The sequence below is a fragment of the Solanum lycopersicum genome, chromosome 2 (genome assembly GCF_036512215.1).
Source record: "Solanum lycopersicum chromosome 2, SLM_r2.1".
Taxonomy (NCBI): Eukaryota; Viridiplantae; Streptophyta; class Magnoliopsida; order Solanales; family Solanaceae; genus Solanum; species Solanum lycopersicum.
In genome coordinates, this window is record NC_090801.1 from 21,039,209 (window position 1) to 21,062,490 (window position 23,282).

The 23,282-nt window shown below is 34.5% G+C and overlaps 1 protein-coding gene across 1 annotated transcript; it reads right to left on the reverse strand.

Annotated features, from left to right (window-relative positions):
* Nucleotides 1-594: 594 nt before the first annotated feature.
* On the reverse strand, nt 595-3,035 carry LOC138341663 (uncharacterized). The gene has a single exon (XM_069293175.1). It carries the CDS (start codon nt 2,583-2,585, stop codon nt 1,470-1,472), a length of 1,116 nt encoding a protein of 371 aa, XP_069149276.1. The 5' UTR covers nt 2,586-3,035; the 3' UTR covers nt 595-1,469.
* Nucleotides 3,036-23,282: the final 20,247 nt, after the last annotated feature.

The window sequence follows — 23,282 nt, forward strand, 5'->3', positions numbered from 1 at the left end:
TTTTATTCATCATAACTTTTTATATAATATTTTAAAAAGCTTACTTAATTTATCTGGATATCTAATCTTTTTTAACCTGTAATTTCTACCATATCGCCTTAGCCAATATTCAGTCATATTTAATCTCCAATATCTAAATCATCATATAAATCATACATGTCATAATAAAGCTCATCTTGTATACTTTGTATGGTTAACTCAGTCCAACCTTGGGTTGTTATTTCTATTATCTCATATGTTAATAATTTATTATAAATTTCTCTTTTTATATCAGTATTCAAATTTTTTAGTATATAGAGTAGTAATATCTTATAATCAACATTATCGTCTAATAGGTATGTTTCCATTTTTATTATTTTCATTTTTCACTAAAATTTTATTCCTTCCAACCTCTTAATAAATTATACTTGCTTATTATGCAAAAATAATAATTTAATAATCATCTCGTCTGGTCACTACTACAGCTTTCTTCTTTGATTAGTTACCCTAACAGCGCCTCAACTTTGTTTACTCCCCTAAACGGCCTTCTCTGCCTACCGGTTTCAACCTTAGGATGGCATAGTCTGGGCATACTTATTCGAAGAATATTTCTGTAGCAAACTTTCTAAAGATGGTTATTATAACATTATTCAGACATGATAAACAATTATAATTAACAAGAGATTTTCAGGAATAAATTAATTTAGCTACTCATGAATATAAAATGGTATACCTGTTTTTGTGGATCATTTGTCATAGTTGATTTGTTTTCCATAATTATTTAATTATCTAGCTCTGATACCAATGGAGGGGGGTGGAAGCATATTTGTGAATTGAGAGTAGAGAGTAGAGAGAAGATTGTTAGATGAAGGACTGATGATTTTATTTATGAGGGGAAACCCTCTATTTATACACAAAATTTACAGACTTTTGGCCAAAAATGGCTGACACATACTTTACACTTGGCCTCTTAATATTCGGCCGACACAAGAAAACAAAATACTTACTATTACTACTTTACATAATGGCCTCTTCTTTATTTATGGCCGACATACCAATGGAGGGGGGTGGAAGCAGATTTGTGAATTGAGAGTAGAGAGTAGAGAGAAGATTGTTAGATGAAGGATTGATGATTTTATTTATGAGGGGAAACCCTCTATTTATACACAAAATTTATAGACTTTTGGCCAAAAATGGCCGACACATACTTTACACTTGGCCTCTTTATATTCGGCCGACACAAGAAAACAAAATACTTACTATTACTACTTTACATAATGGCCTCTTCTTTATTTATGGCCGACATACACACTATTTTCTTTATAACTTTTACAATTGGCTTTTTACAGCCGACACAACACGACAAAAATAAAAACTATTATTTTTTACATATGGCTGATATTCAGCCGACACAAAATTTTAACAAAATACAAAATACAAAATACTCTTCTTCTTTTTTTAACAAAATACAAAATACAAAATACTTTTTTTTATTCGATTTGAACGTCTGGTATGACATTATCTTCTCCTTGACATTTTGAACATATATGGTCGGGGTATTTTTGTCCAATAATTTTGCAATATCTTGTCAATAATTCTTCCGAAATAAACCCTTTCCTTAATGCTCTTGTTGTTGGTTTTTGCTCTGGCTTGAGTAGACTACGTATCCATTGGCGTATCTCTTCCATATCTTGTTCTCTGATTTCTTTAGAATTTGAATATATCATAACTTGCTCTCGTACATAATAGCTCCATACTGAATTTCCGTTTAAATAATTGTTAGTTAGTTCATTTAGGATAGTTGCTATTCCTATAACTCTTTTGTTGGCGTAGAATTCTGGTATCTCAATCTTTTGTATTTCTTGTTGTATTCCGATATCTTCTGGAATTATCATATCTCTGGTCAAATCAATTTTTATAACTTGTATAATTGGTTTTATCTCATCAAATAATATCTCTGCTGGGGCTGAATAAAACTTTATATAAAACAATGTTCCTTTAGTAATTCTTTTATAGTTCATAAAGGCTTTGTATAGCTCTGGTATGGTAGATATTTCATCTCCTGTTTGGGTATAAACTGTATTAAGTAATCCATAACTATAACATGTTTTTACTAGATTTGCATTGGTGCCTGGTTGTGCTATTAACTTATTATATCCTTGTAGCTTTTGGGTTATAAAATCAGTATTAGGGTCTTTGGTAGTTGGAGATCTAGGTGTCGAGTTTAAATAATTTTGGATTTTATAAAGGTTTTCAATATATGAGCGGGTTATGTGGTTGTAGGCTTTTTTATCTTGGTTTAAACTTTCTGAGTAAGTATGTATTTGTGGTGGTATAAATAATGAGTCTTTTTGGTTCTTTGGAATAAATGGTTTATCGAAGATTTTGTTCATATTTAAATTTGTATATCTTATTCCACTGGTTCCTTTTGTTGTAGATGTGCTTGCTGTAGCTGCATTTAAACAAACATTGTCATGGGTTTTATGGAGTTTCCCAACGTCTCCTTCTAGTTCTGGCTTTTTACCGTCCGCCGAACGACGTAGCTCCGCATTTTTAGAGTCATGCTGCTGACTGTTAGCTTTCAGATTTTGTAACTCTTTTCCCATACTGTCCACCTTCGTAGAAAGTGTAGTAATTGCTTTGAGTATTTCTTCTATTGTATCTTGTTCAGTTTGAGTTCCTTTTTCTTGATAGGTAGTCTGCAACAAGGTTCTTGTCAGTCTTAATTACTTCAATTGTAAATGTAAAATTTAATATATTCAATACTAATCTCCTTATTTCTTTTGTTGTAACTGAATCTTCTAATTTTTTTGTTATCCACCATTTTACCTGTGTTTTATCTGTTCCTACACTAAATTTATTGTAAACAATATATGGTTCAAATGCTAATAAACATTTATATAATGCGAATAATTCTTTTCTATTTATTTCCCATTTTATTTGTGCTTCTGTATAAGATCCTGAATAATATCTACAATGGTGTTCTATTTTTTCTTTTTCATATTTGTATTTTAAAACTCCTCCGTAACTATGATCACTCGAATCTGTTTCAACAATGTAAGTAAATGTTTTATTTTCTTCAGGAAAATATAGTTTTAGTAATTTTTTACATAGATTCTTAATAATTTTTATATGTTTTTTATCTTTATTATCAAAATGATATTCTACATCTTTTTTAAGTTTTTTATGTAATGGTTTTAAATGTTCTGCTAATTTTGGAATATATTCTCTTACCTGGTTTACTAATCCTAAAAAGGATTGTAATTTCTTTTTTGTATCTATATTTTCATCAATAGTAATTATTTTTTGTACTATATGAGTTTGCATTTTTATTCCATTTTTATCTATTTGTATTCCTAGAAATTCTATTTGTGATTTCATAATTTCTGCTTTTCTTTTACTCAAACTTATACCTGTATTTTTTACTATATGTATAAATTTTTGCAATAATCTTATATGTTCATCTTGTGTTCTAGAATATAACAATATGTCATCTATATATACAATACAGTTTTCTAGTTGGTTAAAACAGTTATCCATAAAATGTTGGAATCTACCTGGTGCATTTTTATATCCAAAAGGTAAAACATTCCATTCATAGAAACCTTGCGGTACTGTGAATGCTGTTAATTGTTTGGATTCTTCTTCTAGTTTTAGGTGGTAAAATCCTGATTTGCAGTCAAATTTGCTAAAATAATTATATCCTTGTATTTGTCTTATTTTTAGTATTTTGTTTGGTATCGGATAATTGTATGTTTTAGTTTTAGCATTTAGATTACGATAATCTATGACCATTCTACTTTTACCTCTTTTTTGTTCACTGTGTTTTATTACTATAAATGCTGGACTTGTATGTTTACTATTGCTTTTTTGTATGTAATTATTTTCTAACAATTCATTTATATGTATTTTAAATTCTTCTAGATCATCAAAGTTATATTTTAATGGTTTCTGTGTTATTATACTATTTTCATCTATTAATTCAATTTTTACTTTTGTCTTATATTTTTCCCATCCTTGTAATGGATCTTCACTATATAATTGTTCTAGTTGTTCATTAATGTAACGACCTATTTAGTCATTTTGAGCAGCAGATTTTATTTCTGGAAAAACAGGCTGAGGCGACGGACCCCACGATGGACCGTCATGGGCACGACAGACCGTCGCAGGGTCTCGTTTCAAAATACTTAGAAAATCTGAAATTGGGTACTGAAAATCGACTCTCTGAACTTCGTAACGGAGTGGCAGGACGGACCGTCACAGGTGTGACGGACCGTCACAGGCCATTCACCCAAAATTAAGTTTCTGAACTATGCGATGGACAGCAGGACGGACCGTCGCAGGCGCGACGGCCCGTTACAGTTTGCATAATCTCAGTTGGAGTAGGATTTCTGGTTAAGTTTTAAAGGGGCGTTTTGGACTATTCCTGCTATAATTATATATTTCGTGGGTTGATATTAATAACTCAAATTCTTGGGGGTTAAAAGAGGTAACCTTAAGTTAATTCGTGGGGTATTATTGCCATCTTTTATTCTTAATTATATACTAATTAGGGTAAAAGAAAGAGGGTTTGAATAAGAAAACAGAAAGAACAAGAAGGGAGAGAGAGAACCGATCGAGAGAAGAGGAAAGCACCAAGCTTTGAGGATTAACTTGCTTGATTTAAATTCTTCGGTGGAGGTAGGTTATGGTTTTCATGCTATTCGTAGTAAACTCTTAATAGTGAATGATATGTGTTAGTAGTATTGTAAACCCTTCTATATGCTTAATTGTATGCTTGCATGAATGATGTGATTATGTAATTATGAATAAATAAGCATGATGAAGCTATTGAATCCCAAATCTTGAAAAGAAACCCTAATCTACTTTGTTAATGATGATGCCTTGGTATAAAAGAAGGCTTGATGAACGAAAGTAGTGAGATTAGGGGATCGGGTGCCACGTTCCGGTACCAGGATAGAATATGAGGATCGGATTGTCACGTTCCGACACCAGGATAGAATATGGATCGGGTGCCACGTTCCGGTACCAGGATAGTATATGAGGATCGGGTGTCACGTTCCGACACCAGGATAGAATATGGATCGGGTGCCACGTTCCGGTACCAGGATAGTATATGAGGATCGGGTGTCACGTTCCGACACCAGGATAGAATATGGATCGGGTGCCACGTTCCGGTACCAGGATAGTATATGAGGATCTGGTGTCACGTTCGACACCAGGATAGAATATGGATCGGGTGCCACGTTCCGGTACCAGGATAGAATGAGGATCAGAGTGTCACGTTCCGGCACCAGGATAGTATATTGAGGAGCGGAGTGTCAGTACCGACATGAGGGGAATAAAGATAATGAATCTTGAAATATGTTAATATATTCAATCTAATGAACTGAATTCCCAAATGATATGATGAGGAGGTGCGAGTCCTCATTGATGTGCTTGGTGTTGTAACCAAGGGTCATGGTAACTGTAAATGCTGCATGCTAAGGATATTAGTTGATTTTAGGATATTGCTTAATACATACTGTTTTCTATTTTGAGTTGGCCGATGATATCTACTCAGTACCCGTGTTTTGTACTGACCCCTACTATTATTGTTTTCTTCTTGTTTATTTGTGGAGTGCAGCAAACATGTCGTCAGCTTCGACTCAACAGTAATTCAAGTCAGTCTTACTACATCGGAAATTCAGGGTGAGCTAATGCTTCTAGCTTGGACTGGATGTTCTTCTTCAAGTCTTGATGCCTTGAACTTCCGGCATGGACTAGCTACTTATGTATTTTTAGCTTCTTAGAATACTCTTAGTTTAGTAATTTGATTATAGATGTTCTTGTGATGATGACTTCCAGATTTTTGGAAATAATAGTATTGAATTGGTTTATTAATGAGTTTAAGTCTTCCGCATTACTTTATGTTGATATTACATTGAAATGTTAAGGTTTAGATTGGTTGGTTCGCTCACATAGGAGGGTAAGTGTGGGTGCCAGTCGCAGCCCGGATTTGGGTCGTGACAAACTTGGTATCAGAGCATTAGGTTCGTTGGTCTCATCACACAAGAACAGGTCTAGTAGAGTCTTAAGGAACGGTAGGGGGACGCCTTTACTTTTCCTTGAGAGGCTATAAGACTTTAGGAAAATTTCACTCTTTCATTCTTTCTTTCGTGCTACTACTTGAGTCCAATTGGTATCTAGGCGATATGAATTGGTATCTGACCATCTTCACTCTCTTTCGCAGATGGTTAGAACTAGAGCAACGACTACGCCAACACCAACACCGGCCAGACAAGAAACAACTGAGCCAGCCACTGGGGCTGTGGCTCAAGGAAGAACAGCGGCAAGGGGCCGTGGTAGAGGTCGTGGGAGGACGTCCTCTAGGGGAAGAGGACTAGCGCCTAGCCCATCTGATACTAGGGCAGTGACTCCTCCACCGACTGAGGAAGTAATAAGAGAAGGGGAGGATGGGGAAACTGAACAACTGCAGAATGAGGGATTGCCACCCCAACCTACCCCAGAGATGATCAATCAGGTTCTGGCTTATCTTAGTGGGTTATCTGATCAGGGCCAGACACCCCCAGTATTTTCTGCACCAGCACCTCAGGCTCCGGAGGTACAACATGCGGCTACTATGGCTCCCCGCATGGATGTTCCATTGGAAATAGGCACGTTTTCACGTCTGACTACTGGGCCTATAATGACAAATGATCAGCATGAACTTTTCAGTAAGTTCTTGAAATTGAAACCTCCAGTCTTCAAGGGTGCGGAATCTAAGGATGCTTATGATTTTCTGGTTGACTGTCACGAGCTACTACACAAGATGGGTATAGTAGAACGGTTTGGTGTTGAGTTTGTGAGTTATCAGTTTCAAGGGAACGCCAAAATGTGGTGGCGGTCACATATTGAGTGTCAACCAACAGAGGCACCACCTATGACTTGGGCCTCATTCTCTAGCTTGTTTATGGAGAAGTATATCCCCCGAACTTTGAGGGATAGGAAAAGGGATGAGTTCTTGAGCCTAGAGCAAGGTAGGATGTCGGTCAATGCATATGAGGCTAAGTTTCGTGCATTATCCTGGTATGCCACCCAACTGTGTTTCAGTCCACAAGAGCGAATTCGCCGGTTTGTGAAGGGGTTGAGGTCAGAATTGGGGATTTCGGCCTTACAGATAGCGGCAACGGCAAAATCCTTCCAAGAGGTGGTAGACATTGTGATAGAAGTGGAAGGAGTGAAGCCAGACGACTTCACCCCGACATCGACATCAAAAAGGTTTCGAAAGGAAGGTGAGTTTAATGGTGCTTACACTAGAGGACAGGGTTCGGGAAGTTACTCAGTCCGACCAATTCAGTCTTCACTACAGACTGTAGTTGGGGGTCCACCTCCGACCGGTCAACACTTCTCTGAGAGACCTATGCATGAACCCAGAGAGTGCTATGGATGTGGGGAGATTGAGTTGGTTTCGGTAGTTCGCGAGTTTTTGGATGTGTTCCCTGCAGATCTTCCTGGTATGCCACCAGATAGGGATATCGATTTCTGTATTGACCTTGAACCGGGTACTCGCCCCATTTCGATACCCCCTTATAGAATAGCTCCCGCGGAGTTAAGAGAGTTAAAAGCCAAACTTCATGAGTTGTTAAACAAAGGCTTTATTAGACCAAGTGCATCTCCTTGGGGTGCTCCGGTTTTGTTTGTAAGGAAGAAGGATGGGAGTTTTCGAATGTGTATAGACTACAGACAACTAAACAAGGTAACCATAAAGAACAAGTATCCTCTTCCCCGCATTGATGATTTGTTCGATCAGTTACAAGGTGCTTGTGTCTTCTCTAAGATTGACTTGAGATCCGGTTATCATCAATTGAAAATACGGGCAACGGATGTGCCAAAGACTGCTTTTCGAACGAGGTATGGGCATTATGAATTTGTAGTGATGTCTTTTGGTCTTACGAATGCCCCTGCTGCGTTCATGAGCTTGATGAATGAGATTTTTAAGCCATATTTGGACCTCTTCGTGATCGTATTTATTGATGATATATTGGTATACTCAAAGAGCAAGAGGGAACATGAAGAGCATTTGAGAATGGTATTGGAAATGTTGAGGGAGAAAAAGCTTTATGCCAACTTCTCTAAGTGTGAGTTTTGGCTAGATGCAGTGTCCTTCTTGGGGCACGTGGTTTCTAAAGAAGGAGTGATGGTGGATCCTTCTAAGATTGAGACAGTGAAGAATTGGGTAAGACCTACTAATGTGTCGGAAATAAGGAGCTTTGTTGGGTTAGCAAGCTACTACCGCCGATTTGTCAAGGGATTCTCTTCTATTGCTTCCCAATTGATGAACTTGACTAAGCAGAATGTTCCATTTGTATGGTCGGACGAATGTGAGGAAAGCTTTCAGAAGCTCAAGACTTTGTTGACTACCGCACCTATCCTTACCTTGCCAGTAGAGGGTAAAAACTTCATTGTTTATTGTGATGCATCCTATTCTTGTTTGGGTGCAGTACTAATGCAAGAGAAGAGTGTGATTGCTTATGCTTCAAGGCAATTAAAGGTGCATGAACGTAACTATCCGACCCACGATTTGGAATTGGCTGCGGTAGTGTTTGCATTAAAACAATGGAGACACTATTTATATGGGGTTAAGTGTGAGGTCTACACGGATCATCGTAGCCTTCAGTATGTCTTTACTCAGAAAGATTTGAACTTGAGGCAGAGGAGATGGATGGAACTACTGAAGGACTACGACATCACTATTTTGTATCATCCGGGGAAGGCGAATGTTGTAGCGGATGCTTTAAGTAGAAAGGCGGGAAGCATGGGAAGTCTAGCTTACTTGCAAGCTTCTAGACGCCCACTGGATAGAGAGGTTCAGACTCTAGCTAATGACTTGATGAGATTAGAAGTAAATGAGAAGGGAGGATTATTGGCTTCTGTGGAGGCAAGATCTTCCTTTCTTGACAAGATTAAGGGAAGACAGTCTGATGATGAGAAACTTCGCAGAATTCAAGATAAGGTATTGCGAGGAGAGGCTAAGGAAGCACAAATTGATGAGGAAGGTGTTTTTAGGATCAAGGGAAGGGTATGCGTACCCCGCGTCGATGATTTGATCAACACTATTCTGACAGAGGCTCATAGTTCAAGGTATTCTATACACCCGGGTGCAACCAAGATGTATCGTGACCAAAAGCAACACTTTTGGTGGAGTAGAATGAAGCGTGATATTGTTGACTTTATTGCCAAGTGTCCAAACTGTCAACAAGTAAAGTATGAACACCAAAGGCCCGGAGGAACACTTCAGAGAATGCCCATTCCGGAATGGAAATGGGAGAGAATTGCAATGGACTTTGTGGTTGGTCTTCCAAGGACAATGGGAAAGTATGACTCCATTTGGGTGATTGTTGATAGGTTAACTAAATCTGCTCATTTTATTCCGGTTAAGGTGACTTACAATGCCGAGAAGTTAGCCAAGATCTATATCTCAAAAATCGTTCGATTGCATGGGGTTCCACTATCCATCATATCAGATAGAGGTACGCAGTTTACTTCTAAGTTTTGGAAAACATTGCATGCGGAATTGGGTACTAGGTTGGACCTTAGTACTGCGTTCCATCCTCAGACCGATGGTCAGTCTGAGCGAACGATTCAAGTGTTGGAGGATATGCTTCGTGCATGTGTGATAGAGTTTGGTGGTCATTGGGATAGCTTCCTACCCTTAGCGGAGTTTTCATACAATAATAGCTATCACTCAAGCATTGATATGGCTCCATTTGAAGCATTGTATGGTAGGAGATGTAGGTCTCCCATTGGTTGGTTTGATGCGTTCGAGGTTAGACCTTGGGGTACTGATCTCTTGAAGGATTCGATGGAAAAAGTGAAGTCTATTCAAGAAAAGCTTCTAGCGGCGCAAAGTAGACAAAAAGAATATGCAGATCGAAAGGTTAGAGACTTAGAGTTCATGGAGGGTGAACAAGTCTTGTTGAAAGTTTCACCAATGAAAGGGGTGATGCGGTTTGGTAAAAGGGGTAAACTAAGTCCAAGGTACATTGGACCATTTGAAGTACTTAAGCGAGTAGGGGAGGTGGCTTATGAGTTAGCCTTGCCTCCAGGGCTGTCCGGAGTACATCCGGTATTCCATGTGTCGATGTTGAAAAGATACCATGGGGATGGAAACTACATTATCCGTTGGGATTCAGTTTTGCTTGATGAGAACTTGTCTTATGAGGAGGAACCTGTTGCTATTCTAGATAGAGAAGTTCGCAAGTTGAGGTCAAGAGATATTGCATCCATCAAGGTGCAATGGAAGAATCGACCCGTTGAAGAAGCCACTTGGGAGAAGGAGGCGGATATGCGAGAAAAATACCCATATTTGTTTACAGATTCAGGTACTCCTTTTCTCCCTTGTTTTCCTTCTTGTGATCGTTCGGGGACGAACGATGGGTAAATTGGTATCTATTGTAACGACTTGTTTAGTCGTTTTGAGCAGTAGATTTTATTTCTGGAAAAACTGGCAGAAGCGACGGACCCCACGACGGACCGTCAAGGGCACGACGGACCGTCGCAGGGTCTCGTTTCAAAACACTTAGAAAATCTGAAATTGGGTACTGAAAATAGACTCTCTGAACTTCGTAACGGAGTGGCAGGACGGACCGTCACAGGCCATTCACCCAAAATCAAGTTTCTGAACTATGCGACGGACAGCAGGACGGACCGTCGCAGGCGCGACGGCCCGTCACAGTTTGCATAATCCCAGTTGGAGTCGGATTTCTGGTTAAGTTTTAAAGGGGCGTTTTGGACTATTCCTGCTATAATTATATATTTCGTGGGTTTATATTAATAACTCAAATTCTTGGGGGTTAAAAGAGGTAACCTTAAGTTAATTCGTGGGTATTATTGCCATCTTTTATTCTTAATTATATACTAATTAGGGTAAAAGAAAGAGGGTTTGAATAAGAAAACAGAAAGAACAAGAAGGGAGAGGGAGAACCGATCGAGAGAAGAGGAAAGCACCAAGCTTTGAGGATTAGCTTGTTGATCGCAATTCTTCGGTGGAGGTAGGTTATGGTTTCTTTCATGCTATTCGTAGTAAACTCTTGATAGCGAATGATATGTGTTAGTAGTATAGTAAAACCTTCTATATGTTTAATTGTATGCTTGCATGAATGATGTGATTATGTAATTGTGAATAAATAAGCATGATGAAGCTATTGAATCCCAAATCTTGAAAAGAAACCCTAATCTACTTTGTTAATGATGATGCCTTGGTATAAAAGAAGGCTTGATGAACGAAAGTGGTGAGATTAGGGGATCGGGTGCCACGTTCCGGTACCAGGATAGAATATGGATCGGGTGTCACGTTCCGACACCAGGATAGAATATGGATCGGGTGCCACGTTTTGGTACCAGGATAGAATATGGATCGGCTGTCACGTTCCGACGCCAGGATAGAATATGGATCAGGTGCAACGTTCCGGTACCAGGATAGTGTATGAGGATCGGAGTGTCACGTTCCGACACCAGGATAGAATATGGATCGGGTGCCACGTTCTGGTACCAGGATAGAATGAGGATCGGAGTGTCACGTTCCGACACCAGGATAGTATATTGAGGAGCGGAGTGTCACGTACCGACACGAGGGGAATAAAGATAATGAATCTTGAAATATGTTAATATATCCAATCTAATAAACTAAATTCCCAAATGAGTATGATGAGGAGGTGTGAGTCCTCATTGATGTGCTTGGTGTTGTATCCAGGGGTTATGGTAACTGTAAAAGCTGCATGCTAAGGATATTAGTTGATTTTATGATATTGCTTAATACATACTGTTTTCTATTTTGAGTTGGCCGATGATATCTACTCAGTACCCGTGTTTTGTACTGACCCCTACTTTTATGTTTTCTTCTTGTTTATTTGTGGAGTGCAGCAAACATGCCGGCGTCTTCGAATCAACAGTAATTCAAGCCAGTCTTACTACATCGGAAATTCAGGGTGAGCTAATGCTTCTAGCTTGGACTGGATCTTCTTCTTCAAGTCTTGATGCCTTGAATTCCGGCATGGACTAGCTTCTTATGTATTTTTAGCTTCTTAGAATACTCTTAGTTTAATAATTTGATTATAGATGTTCTCGTGATGATGACTTCAAGATTTTGGGAATAATAATTGTTATTGATTTTATTAATGAGTTTAAGTCTTCCGCATTACTTTATGTTGATATTACATTGAAATGTTAAGGTTTAGATTGGTTGGTTCGCTCACATAGGAGGGTAAGTGTGGGTGCCAGTCGCGGCCCGGATTTGGGTTGTGACACTACTACAGCTTTCTTCTTTGATTAGTTACCCTAACAGCGCCTCAACTTTGTTTACTCCCCTAAACGGCCTTCTCTGCCTACCGGTTTCAACCTTAGGATGGCATAGTCTGGGCATACTTATTCGAAGAATATTTCTGTAGCAAACTTTCTAAAGATGGTTATTATAACATTATTCAAACATGATAAACAATTATAATTAACAAGAGATTTTCAGGAATAAATTAATTTAGCTACTCATGAATATAAAATGGTATACCTGTTTTTGTGGATCATTTGTCATAGTTGCATCCATGTATACGTTTCCCTCGGAGTAAAAGTACCGTAGGCTTCGGTCTGGTAATATAGCTAAGGGGCCAAGATGATGGCGAAATTGGTATCAGAGCCAGATAATTAAATAATTATGGAAAACAAATCAACTATGACAAATGATCCACAAAAACAGGTATACCATTTTATATTCATGAGTAGCTAAATTAATTTATTCCTGAAAATCGCTTGTTAATTATAATTTTTTATCATGTTTGAATAATGTTATAATAACCATCTTTAGAAAGTTTGCTACAGAAATATTCTTCGAATAAGTATGCCCAGACTATGCCATCCTAAGGTTGAAACCGGTAGGCAGAGAAGGCCGTTTAGGGGAGTAAACAAAGTTGAGGCGCTGTTAGGGTAACTTATCAAAGAAGAAAGCTGTAGTAGTGACCAGACGAGATGATTATTAAATCATTATTTTTGCATAATAAGCAAGTATAATTTATTAAGAGGTTGGAAGGAATAAAATTTTAGTGAAAAAAGAAAATAATAAAAATGGAAACATACCTATTAGACGATAATGTTGATTATAAGATATTACTACTCTATATACTAAAAAATTTGAATACTGATATAAAAAGAGAAATATATAATAAATTATTAACATATGAGATAATAGAAATAACAACCCAAGGTTGGACTGAGTTAACCATACAAAGTATACAAGATGAGCTTTATTATGACATGTATGATTTATATGATGATTTAGATATTGGAGATTAAATATGACTGAATATTGGCTAAGGCGATATGGTAGAAATTACAGGTTAAAAAAGATTAGATCTCCAGATAAATTAAGTAAGCTTTTTAAAATATTATATAAAAAGTTATGATGAATAAAAATAAAAATATTAAAATAAAAAGAACTAAGATAGATAAAAAGGTAAGAAAAATATGGAAAAAATTAAGATCTTTATATATAGAATATGAACTATCACAACTAGTCAAAACAGATAATGATAGAAAAAATCAATTGATAAACATAATTTCAAAAATAGAATATAAATATGTCTGTTATTTGAAAAAACAATATGAACAAAGAAAAATATAAACAACAATTAATAGAAAAAATAATGGAACAAATAACTGAAAAAGAACAAGAATTACAACACAGAAAAAGAAGGTTAGAAGAAAATATATTACCAGGAGTATGTAATAAATCAATACTAGCACAAAGAAAAGATATATTAATGTTAGAATTAGAATTAGATTGTCTTGAATATGAATTACAACATAATATAATACATAGATCATAATGAATAAAGAAGAATTTGCAGTAGACGAAAAAACATATGAAAACCAAGATGGAATGATAATAAAAATAGTATTTTCAAATTTAGGAAGAAGATACAAGAGAATAGGAAATAACTTATACTTAATGCTAGAAAAAGAAACAGCAAAATTAGAAGATAGTTTAACAGCTATGGTAAGAATAACAAAAGAAAATGAAGAAATAGATAAATCAAGAGAAATTGAAAAAATAAAAACACAAGCAAAACAAGAAGTACAAAATTTAGAAGAAATAAAAAATACAAGAATAAGTGAATTAGAAAAAGAATTAGCTAGGTTAAAATTATTATATGAAAATAAACAAAAACAAAAAGATAAAGAGCTACAATTAACAAATGAAATAAAACAAATGGAACAGAAACTATATGAAGATCTAAAAGATCTAAATGAAGATATTGAAGTAAATGAAATAGACGGAAATGAAAATGACAAACAATCAGAAATAAGTGATATAAGTGAAACATATACAGAAATTCTAGAACAGATAAATAAACCAAAAAAATTAGAAATAAACACAGGAGATATGAATAGACCTAGTACGTCAAGAGTTAAAACCCCAGATAATAGTCCCAGAAATAGTCCTAGAGTTAGTCCTAGGAGAACACCACCAACTTATTATACAGAAAGCTATCAACAATCAGACAGAAATAATGCAATATGGAACGGTAGACTAAATAAAAATTGGACACCTAAACCAGCAAATGAACAATACAATTTCTTAGATTTAGATTGTGTCGCAGATATAAATAAAGCAATATTGTTATGGATAGGAAATATGTCTAAACAGTTAATAGATAACAAAATAGAAACAGGGAAAACACCAAGATACGTAGAAAGAACATTCGTAGGAACAACAAAATTATGGATAGAAAATCTACCCTCGGAAAGTTTAGAAGTACTTAGAAATGATAAGAAAATGGATGGATCCGCATCAGCAACAAATATAGATATACTAGATAAATATGAATCAGCAATAAGAAATGAATTTGGAGGCATGACTACAGATATAAGAGAACAAAACAGAGAAAAAATAATAAATAGACAACTTATGACAAAATTAGCTATATGTAAAATGTGTTAGTTAGAAGAATATACTTGCGCATTTAAAGAATATTATAACAAAGCTAAATATAATTTAGACGAAGCAAAAGAAATAAGAAAAAAATATTATACAAAATTACCAGAACCATTTAGTACAAACGTAATAAAGGATTGGAATAATGAAGGAATGGTAGATACTTTAGGATCTAGAATAAAATTTTTAAATCAATGGTTCATACAACTATGTGAAAATCAAAAAGAAAAATTAAAAATGGAAAAAGAATTAAATAAAAATTTATCATGTTGCAAAAATAAAATGGCACCACAATTTGGATGCACAACTAAAAAACAAAAATCTAAGAGATATAAAAATTATAGAAAAAACAAAACTATATATAAATACAAACAACCAAGACAAAGGTATTATGTAAAAAATCATAAAATAAAAAGACCATACAGACCAAAAAGAAAAATATCCCAATGTACTTGTTATAATTGTGGAAAGATAGGACACATAGCTAAAGATTGTAAATTACTCAAAAATCCAAAAAGAAAACAAATAGCAGAATTAATAATAGACAAAGAAAAATATATGCAAATAGAGCACATAAATTATGAATTAAGTGAAAATGATAGTATATATGAAGCATCAGACATAGAAACTAAGAATGAAGAAGAATGTCACGACCCAAATCGGATCGCGACTGGCACCCACACTTACCCTCCTATGTGAGCGAACCAACCAATCTAAACCTTAACATTTCAATGTAATAACTATCAATATTCAACATCTATTATTCCCAAAAACTGGAAGTCATCATCACAAGAACATCTACTTTAAACTATTAATTCTAAGAGTTTCTAAAAAGCTAAAAATACATAAGAAGCTAGTCCATGCCGGAAGTTCAAGGCATCAAGACATGAAGGAGAAGATCCAGTCCAAGCTAGGAGCGTTAGCTCACCCTGAAGATCCGGTGTGACGAAGACTGGCTTGAGTTACTATTGAGTCGAAGATGACGGCACGTTTGCTGCACTCCACAAATAACAAGAAGAAAAATATAAAAGTAGGGATCAGTACAAAACACGGGTACTGAGTAGATATCATCGGCCAACTATAAATAGGGAACAGTATATATCAATATTATCGTAAATCAACTATAAAACTCAACATGTAGCAACAACAAGTATTATAATCATCAATAAGTACCATCAAGTTCATCCATGAGGGCTCAAGCCTCAACACCATACTCATTTGGGAATTAAGTTTTATTAAATTGAGTATATTATCATCTTCCAAGATTCATTATCTTTCTTCCTCTTGTGTCGGTACGTGACACTCCGATCCCCTACTACTATGTGTCGGTACGTGACACTCCGATCCCCTAATTCTATGTGTCGGAACGTGACACTCCGATCCCCTACATGTGTCGGTACGTGACACTCCGATCCCCTACATGTGTCGGAACGTGACACTCCGATCCCCTACATGTGTCGGTACGTGACACTCCGATCCCCTAATTCTATGTGTCGGAACGTGACACTCCGATCCACTAATACTATGTGTCGGTACGTGACACTCCGATCCACTAATACTATGTGTCGGAACGTGACACTCCGATCCACTAATATCATTCTGTAAATCATCAAGCCTTCTCTATACCAAGGCATCATCAATCCCATTACTTTAATTCATCAAGCCTTCTTCTATACTAAGGCATCATCATTAATAATGTATATTAAAGTTTTCTTTTCAAGATTTGGGATTCAATATTTTCATCATGCTTATCTTATCACAATCACATAATCATATTCATGCAAACATACCATTAAGCATATAGTAGGGTTTACAATACTACCAATACATATCATTCACTATTGAGAGTTTACTTATGAAAGCATGAAAACCATAACCTACGTCCACCGAAGAATTGGAATCAACAAGCAATTTCCCAAGCTTTGATATTCCCTCTGCCTCTTGATCGATCAATCTCTCTCTCTCCTTGTTCTCTCTATTTTCTTTATTCAAACCCTCTTTCTTTTACCCTAGTTAACATATAATTAAGTGTAAAAGATGGCAATAATACCCCACTAATTAACTTAGGGTTACCTCTTTTAACCCCCAAGAATTTGAGTTATTAATATAAACCCACAAAATCTATAATTAAGGAAGGAGTAGTCCAAAAACGTCCCTTAAAACGTGTAAGGAAATCCGATTCTGCCTGGGATTTGCGCAACCTTTGACGGGCCGTCGTGCCTGCGACGGTCCGTCCTGCAGGTCGTCGCATGATTCAGAGAGTCAATTTCCACTGAACAATCTATGACGGTCCGTCACGCCTGTGACGGTCCGTCCTGCCATTCCGTCACGAAGTTCAGAGAGTCGATTTTCAGTACCCAATTTCAGATTTTCTAAGTGTTTTGAAACGAGACCCTGCGACGGTCCGTCGTTCCCATGACGGATCGTCGTTTGGTCCGTCGCCTCAGCCTGTTTTTCCAGAATTGAAGTTTGTTGTTCAAAACGACTAAACAGGTCGTTACAAAGAAAATATTAACATAGATAATAACGAAACAGATGAAGAAATATAATGTCTGAAAATGAAATAAAAATAATATCTAAGGAAGAATATCAAGATGAAGAATCATCAGAACAGAAAATTATATTTGATAATACGATATTTGAACAAATAAAAGGAAAAGAATTAGATTTAAGCGTTGAAAAAGTACTAGAAATACCTATTTTAAGAAATTGGTTTAAAAGACAAAAAGAAGAATACTATGTAGTTAGTCAAAAAGAACATACCATAGATTGTAAATACACAAGAGGAAAAGCATATATACCTATAATAAATAAAATAATGATAAACAATGAAATACAAGATATAAAAGCTAAAACACCAATAAAATATGTACATTTAGGAGAAACAGAAATATTAATAAAAGCCTGCTTTAGAGAAGGAATAGATACACCTATAGAAATATATTTAGCAGATGATAGACTTGTACACCCTATAGAAAAAAGCATAATTAGTGCAGTAAAAGGAAACTTAATATATCAAAAATTTAAGTTTACAATAAGTGCTAATTATACAGTATCATTAACAGATAAAAATATAGATAGATCATTAGTTCTATATTGGAAAATCTCTGGAATAGAACTAGCACCAGGGAGCAAATTATTTACAGCAAGATGTAAAAATTTATATATATTAACAACAAAGCATAAAATAACAGCAAGAAATAAAATTAATAAAATAAAAATAGAAAATCCTTTTGAAAAAATAATTACTGTAATAGACAATAATGACTATAGCTATAAAGAAATTGATATAGAAGAAGATTTAGAGATAGTAAAAGAAAGATTAAGCACTTCAAGCGTACCAAATACATTGACAAGAGCTACCTCATCAAGGATGAGTACATCTAAAAGAAAATAATTATAAAAAGGACAAAATGATTAATGAAAATATTTATACTTGCAAAAATTATAGTAGAAGGATATCACAACACATATTATACCCCTATGATAGATACAGGAGCAGAAGCAAATATATGTAAATATAATTGCTTACCAGAAGATAAATGGGAAAAATTAAAAACACCTATGGTAGTAACGGGATTTAACAATGAAGGAAGTATGATTAAATACAAAGCAAAAAATATAAAAATACAAATATGGGATAAAATACTAACAATAGAAGAAATGTATAATTTTGAATTTACTACAAAAGATATGTTATTAGGAATGTCATTTCTAGATAGATATTATCCACACATAATAACAAAAACACATTGGTGGCTTACTACACCATGCGGAAATAATATAGGAGCAAAAAGAGTAAATAATAAACAACGAAAACCTATGGAATGGATAAAAGGAAGTGAAAAGATAAACTAAGAAATGGAAAATATAAATAATAAACAAATAACGCAATTAGAAATTATTATATTTGCTATAGACAAAGTCAAATTAATTAATGAACAACTAGAACAATTATATAGTGAAGATCCATTACAAGGATGGGAAAAACATAAGACAAAAGTAAAAATTGAATTAATAGATGAAAATAGTATAATAACACAGAAACCATTAAAATATAACTTTGATGATCTAGAAGAATTTAAAATACATATAAATGAATTGTTAGAAAATAATTACATACAAAAAAGCAATAGTAAACATACAAGTCCAACATTTATAGTAATAAAACAAAGTGAACAAAAAAGAGGTAAAAGTAGAATGGTCATAGATTATCGTAATCTAAATGCTAAAACTAAAACATACAATTATCCGATACCAAACAAAATACTAAAAATAAGACAAATACAAGGATATAATTATTTTAGCAAATTTGACTGCAAATCAGGATTTTACCACCTAAAACTAGAAGAAGAATCCAAACAATTAACAGCATTCACAGTACCGCAAGGTTTCTACGAATGGAATGTTTTACCTTTTGGATATAAAAATGCACCAGGTATATTCAAACATTTTATGGATAACTGTTTTAACCAACTAGAAAACTGTATTGTATATATAGATGACATATTGTTATATTCTAGAACACAAGATGAACATATAAGATTATTGGAAAAATTTATACATATAGTAAAAAATACAGGTATAAGTTTGAGTAAAAGAAAAGCAGAAATTATGAAATCACAAATAGAATTTCTAGGAATACAAATAGATAAAAATGGAATAAAAATGCAAACTCACATAGTACAAAAAATAATTACTATAGATGAAAATATAGATACAAAAAAGAAATTACAATCCTTTCTAGGATTAGTAAACCAGGTAAGAGAATATATACCAAAATTAGCAGAACATTTAAAACCATTACATAAAAAACTTAAAAAAGATGTAGAATATCATTTTGATAATAAAGATAAAAAACATATAAAAATTATTAAGAATCTATGTAAAAAATTACCAAAACTATATTTTCCTGATGAAAATAAAACATTTACTTACATTGTTGAAACAGATTCGAGTGATCATAGTTACGGAGGAGTTTTAAAATACAAATATGAAAAAAAAAATAGAACACCATTGTAGATATTATTCAGGATCTTATACAGAAGCATAAATAAAATGGGAAATAAATAGAAAAGAATTATTCGCATTATATAAATGTTTATTAGCATTTGAACCATATATTACAATAAATTTATTATAAGAACAGATAACACACAGGTAAAATGGTGGATAACAAAAAAATTAGAAGATTCAGTTACAACAAAAGAAATAAGGAGATTAGTATTGAATATATTAAATTTTACATTTACAATTGAAGTAATTAAGACTGACAAGAACCTTGTTGCAGACTACCTATCAAGAAAAAGGAACTCAAACTTAACAAGATACAATAGAAGAAATACTCAAAGCAATTACTACACTTTCTACGAAGATGGACAGTATGGGAAAAGAGTTACAAAATCTGAAAGCTAATAGTCAAGCAGCATGACTCTAAAAATGCGGAGCTACGTCGTTCGGCGGACGGTAAAAAGCCAGAACTAGAAGGAGACGTTGGGAAACTCCATAAAACCCATGACAATGTTTGTTTAAATGCAGCTACAGCAAGCACATCTACAACAAAAGGAGCCAGTGGAATAAGATATACAAATTTAAATATGAACAAAATCTTCGATAAATCATTTATTCCAAAGAACCAAAAAGACTCATTATTTATACCACCACAAATACATACTTACTCAGAAAGTTTAAACCAAGATAAAAAAGCCTACAACCACCTAACCCGCTCATATATTGAAAACCTTTATGAAATCCAAAATTATTTAAACTCAACACCTAGATCTCCAACTACCAAAGACCCTAATACTGATTTTATAACCCAAAAGCTACAAGGATATAATAAGTTAATAGCACAACCAGGCACCAATGCAAATCTAGTAAAAACATGTTATAGTTATGGATTACTTAATACAGTTTATACCCAAACAGGAGATGAAATATCTACCATACCAGAGCTATACAAAGCCTTTATGAACTATAAAAGAATTACTAAAGGATCATTGTTTTATATAAAGTTTTATTCAGCACCAGCAGAGATATTATTTGATGAGATAAAACCAATTATACAAGTTACAAAAATTGGTTTTACCAGAGATATGATAATTCCAGAAGATATCGGAATACAACAAGAAATACAAAAGATTGAGATACCAGAATTCTACGCCAACAAAAGAGTTATAGGAATAGCAACTATCCTAAATGAACTAACTAACAATTATTTAAACGGAAATTCAGTATGGAGCTATTATGTACGAGAGCAAGTTATGATATATTCAAATTCTAAAGAAATCAGAGAACAAGATATGGAAGAGATACGCCAATGGATACTTAGTCTACTCAAGCCAGAGCAAAAACCAACAACAAGAGCATTAAGGAAAGGGTTTATTTCGGAAGAATTATTGACAAGATATTGCAAAATTATTGGACAAAAATACCCCGACCATATATGTTCAAAATGTCAAGGAGAAGATAATGTCATACCAGACGTTCAAATCGAATAAAAAAAAGAGTATTTTGTATTTTGTATTTTGTTAAAAAAAAGAGTATTTTGTATTTTGTATTTTGTTAAAATTTTGTGTCGGCTAAATATCAGCCATATGTAAAAAATAATAGTTTTTATTTTTGTTGTGTTGTGTCGGCTGTAAAAAACCAATTGTAAAAGTCATATAGAAAATAGTGTGTATGTCGGCCATAAATAAAGAAGAGGCCATTATGTAAAGTAGTAATAGTAAGTATTTTGTTTTCTTGTGTCGGCCGAATATAAAGAGGCCAAGTGTAAAGTATGTGTCGGCCATTTTTGGCCAAAAGTCTGTAAATTTTGTGTATAAATAGAGGGTTTCCCCTCATAAATAAGATCATCAATCCTTCATCTAACAATCTTCTCTCTACTCTCTACTCTCAATTCACAAATCTGCTTCCACCCCCCTCCATTGGTATGGAGCTATTATGTACGAGAGCAAGTTATGATATATTCAAATTCTAAAGAAATCAGAGAACAAGATATGGAAGAGATACGCCAATGGATACTTAGTCTACTCAAGCCAGAGCAAAAACCAACAACAAGAGCATTAAGGAAAGGGTTTATTTCGGAAGAATTATTGACAAGATATTGCAAAATTATTGGAGAAAAATACCCCGACCATATATGTTCAAAATGTCAAGGAGAAGATAATGTCATACCAGACGTTCAAATCGAATAAAAAAAAATTTTATTTTGTATTTTGTTAAAATTTTGTGTCGGCTGAATATCAGCCATATGTAAAAAATAATAGTTTTTATTTTTGTCGTGTTGTGTCGGCTGTAAAAAGTCAATTGTAAAAGTCATAAAGAAAATAGTGTGTATGTCGGCTATAAATAAAAAAGAGGCCATTATAAAAAGTAGTAATAATAAGTATTTTGTTTTCTTGTGTCGGCCGAATATAAAGAGGCCAAGTGTAAAGTATGTTTATCAATTGATTTTTTCTATCATTATCTGTTTTGACTAGTTGCGATAGTTCATATTCTATATATAAAGATCTTAATTTTTTCCATATTTTTCTGTCACGACCCAAACCGGGTTGCGACTGGCACCCACACTTACCCTCCTATGTGAGCGAACTAACCAATCTAAACCTTAACATTTCAATGTAATAACAATAGAAAATAATGCGGAAGACTTAAACTCATTAATAAAACCAATTCAATAACTATCAATATTCAACATCTATTATTCCCAAAACCTGGAAGTCATCATCACAAGAACATCTAAATCAAATAACTAAACTAAGAGTATTCTAAAAGCTAAAAATACATAAGAAGCTAGTCCATGCCGGAAGTTCAAGGCATCAAGACTTGAAGAAGAAGATCCAGTCCAAGCTAGAAGCATTAGCTCACCCTGAATTTCCGATGTAGTAAGACTGGCTTGAATTACTGTTGAGTTGAAGACGATGGCACGTTTGCTGCACTCCACAAATAACAAGAAGAAAAACATAAAAGTAGGGGTCAGTACAAAACACGGGTACTGAGTAGATATCATCGGCCAACTCAAAATAGGGAACAGTATATATCAATATTATCGTAAATCAACTATAAAACTCAACATGTAGCCACAACAAGTATTATAATCATCAATAAGTACCATCAAGTTCATCCATGAGGGCTCAAGCCTCAACACCATACTCATTTGGGAATTATGTTCGTTAGATTGAGTATATTAACATCTTTCAAGATTCATTATCTTTAATTCTCTTGTGTCGGTACGTGACACTCCGATCCCTCATATTCATTATTCCTCTTGTGTCGGTACGTGACACTCCGATCCCCTATATCTACGTGTCGGTTCGTGACACCCGATCCCCTA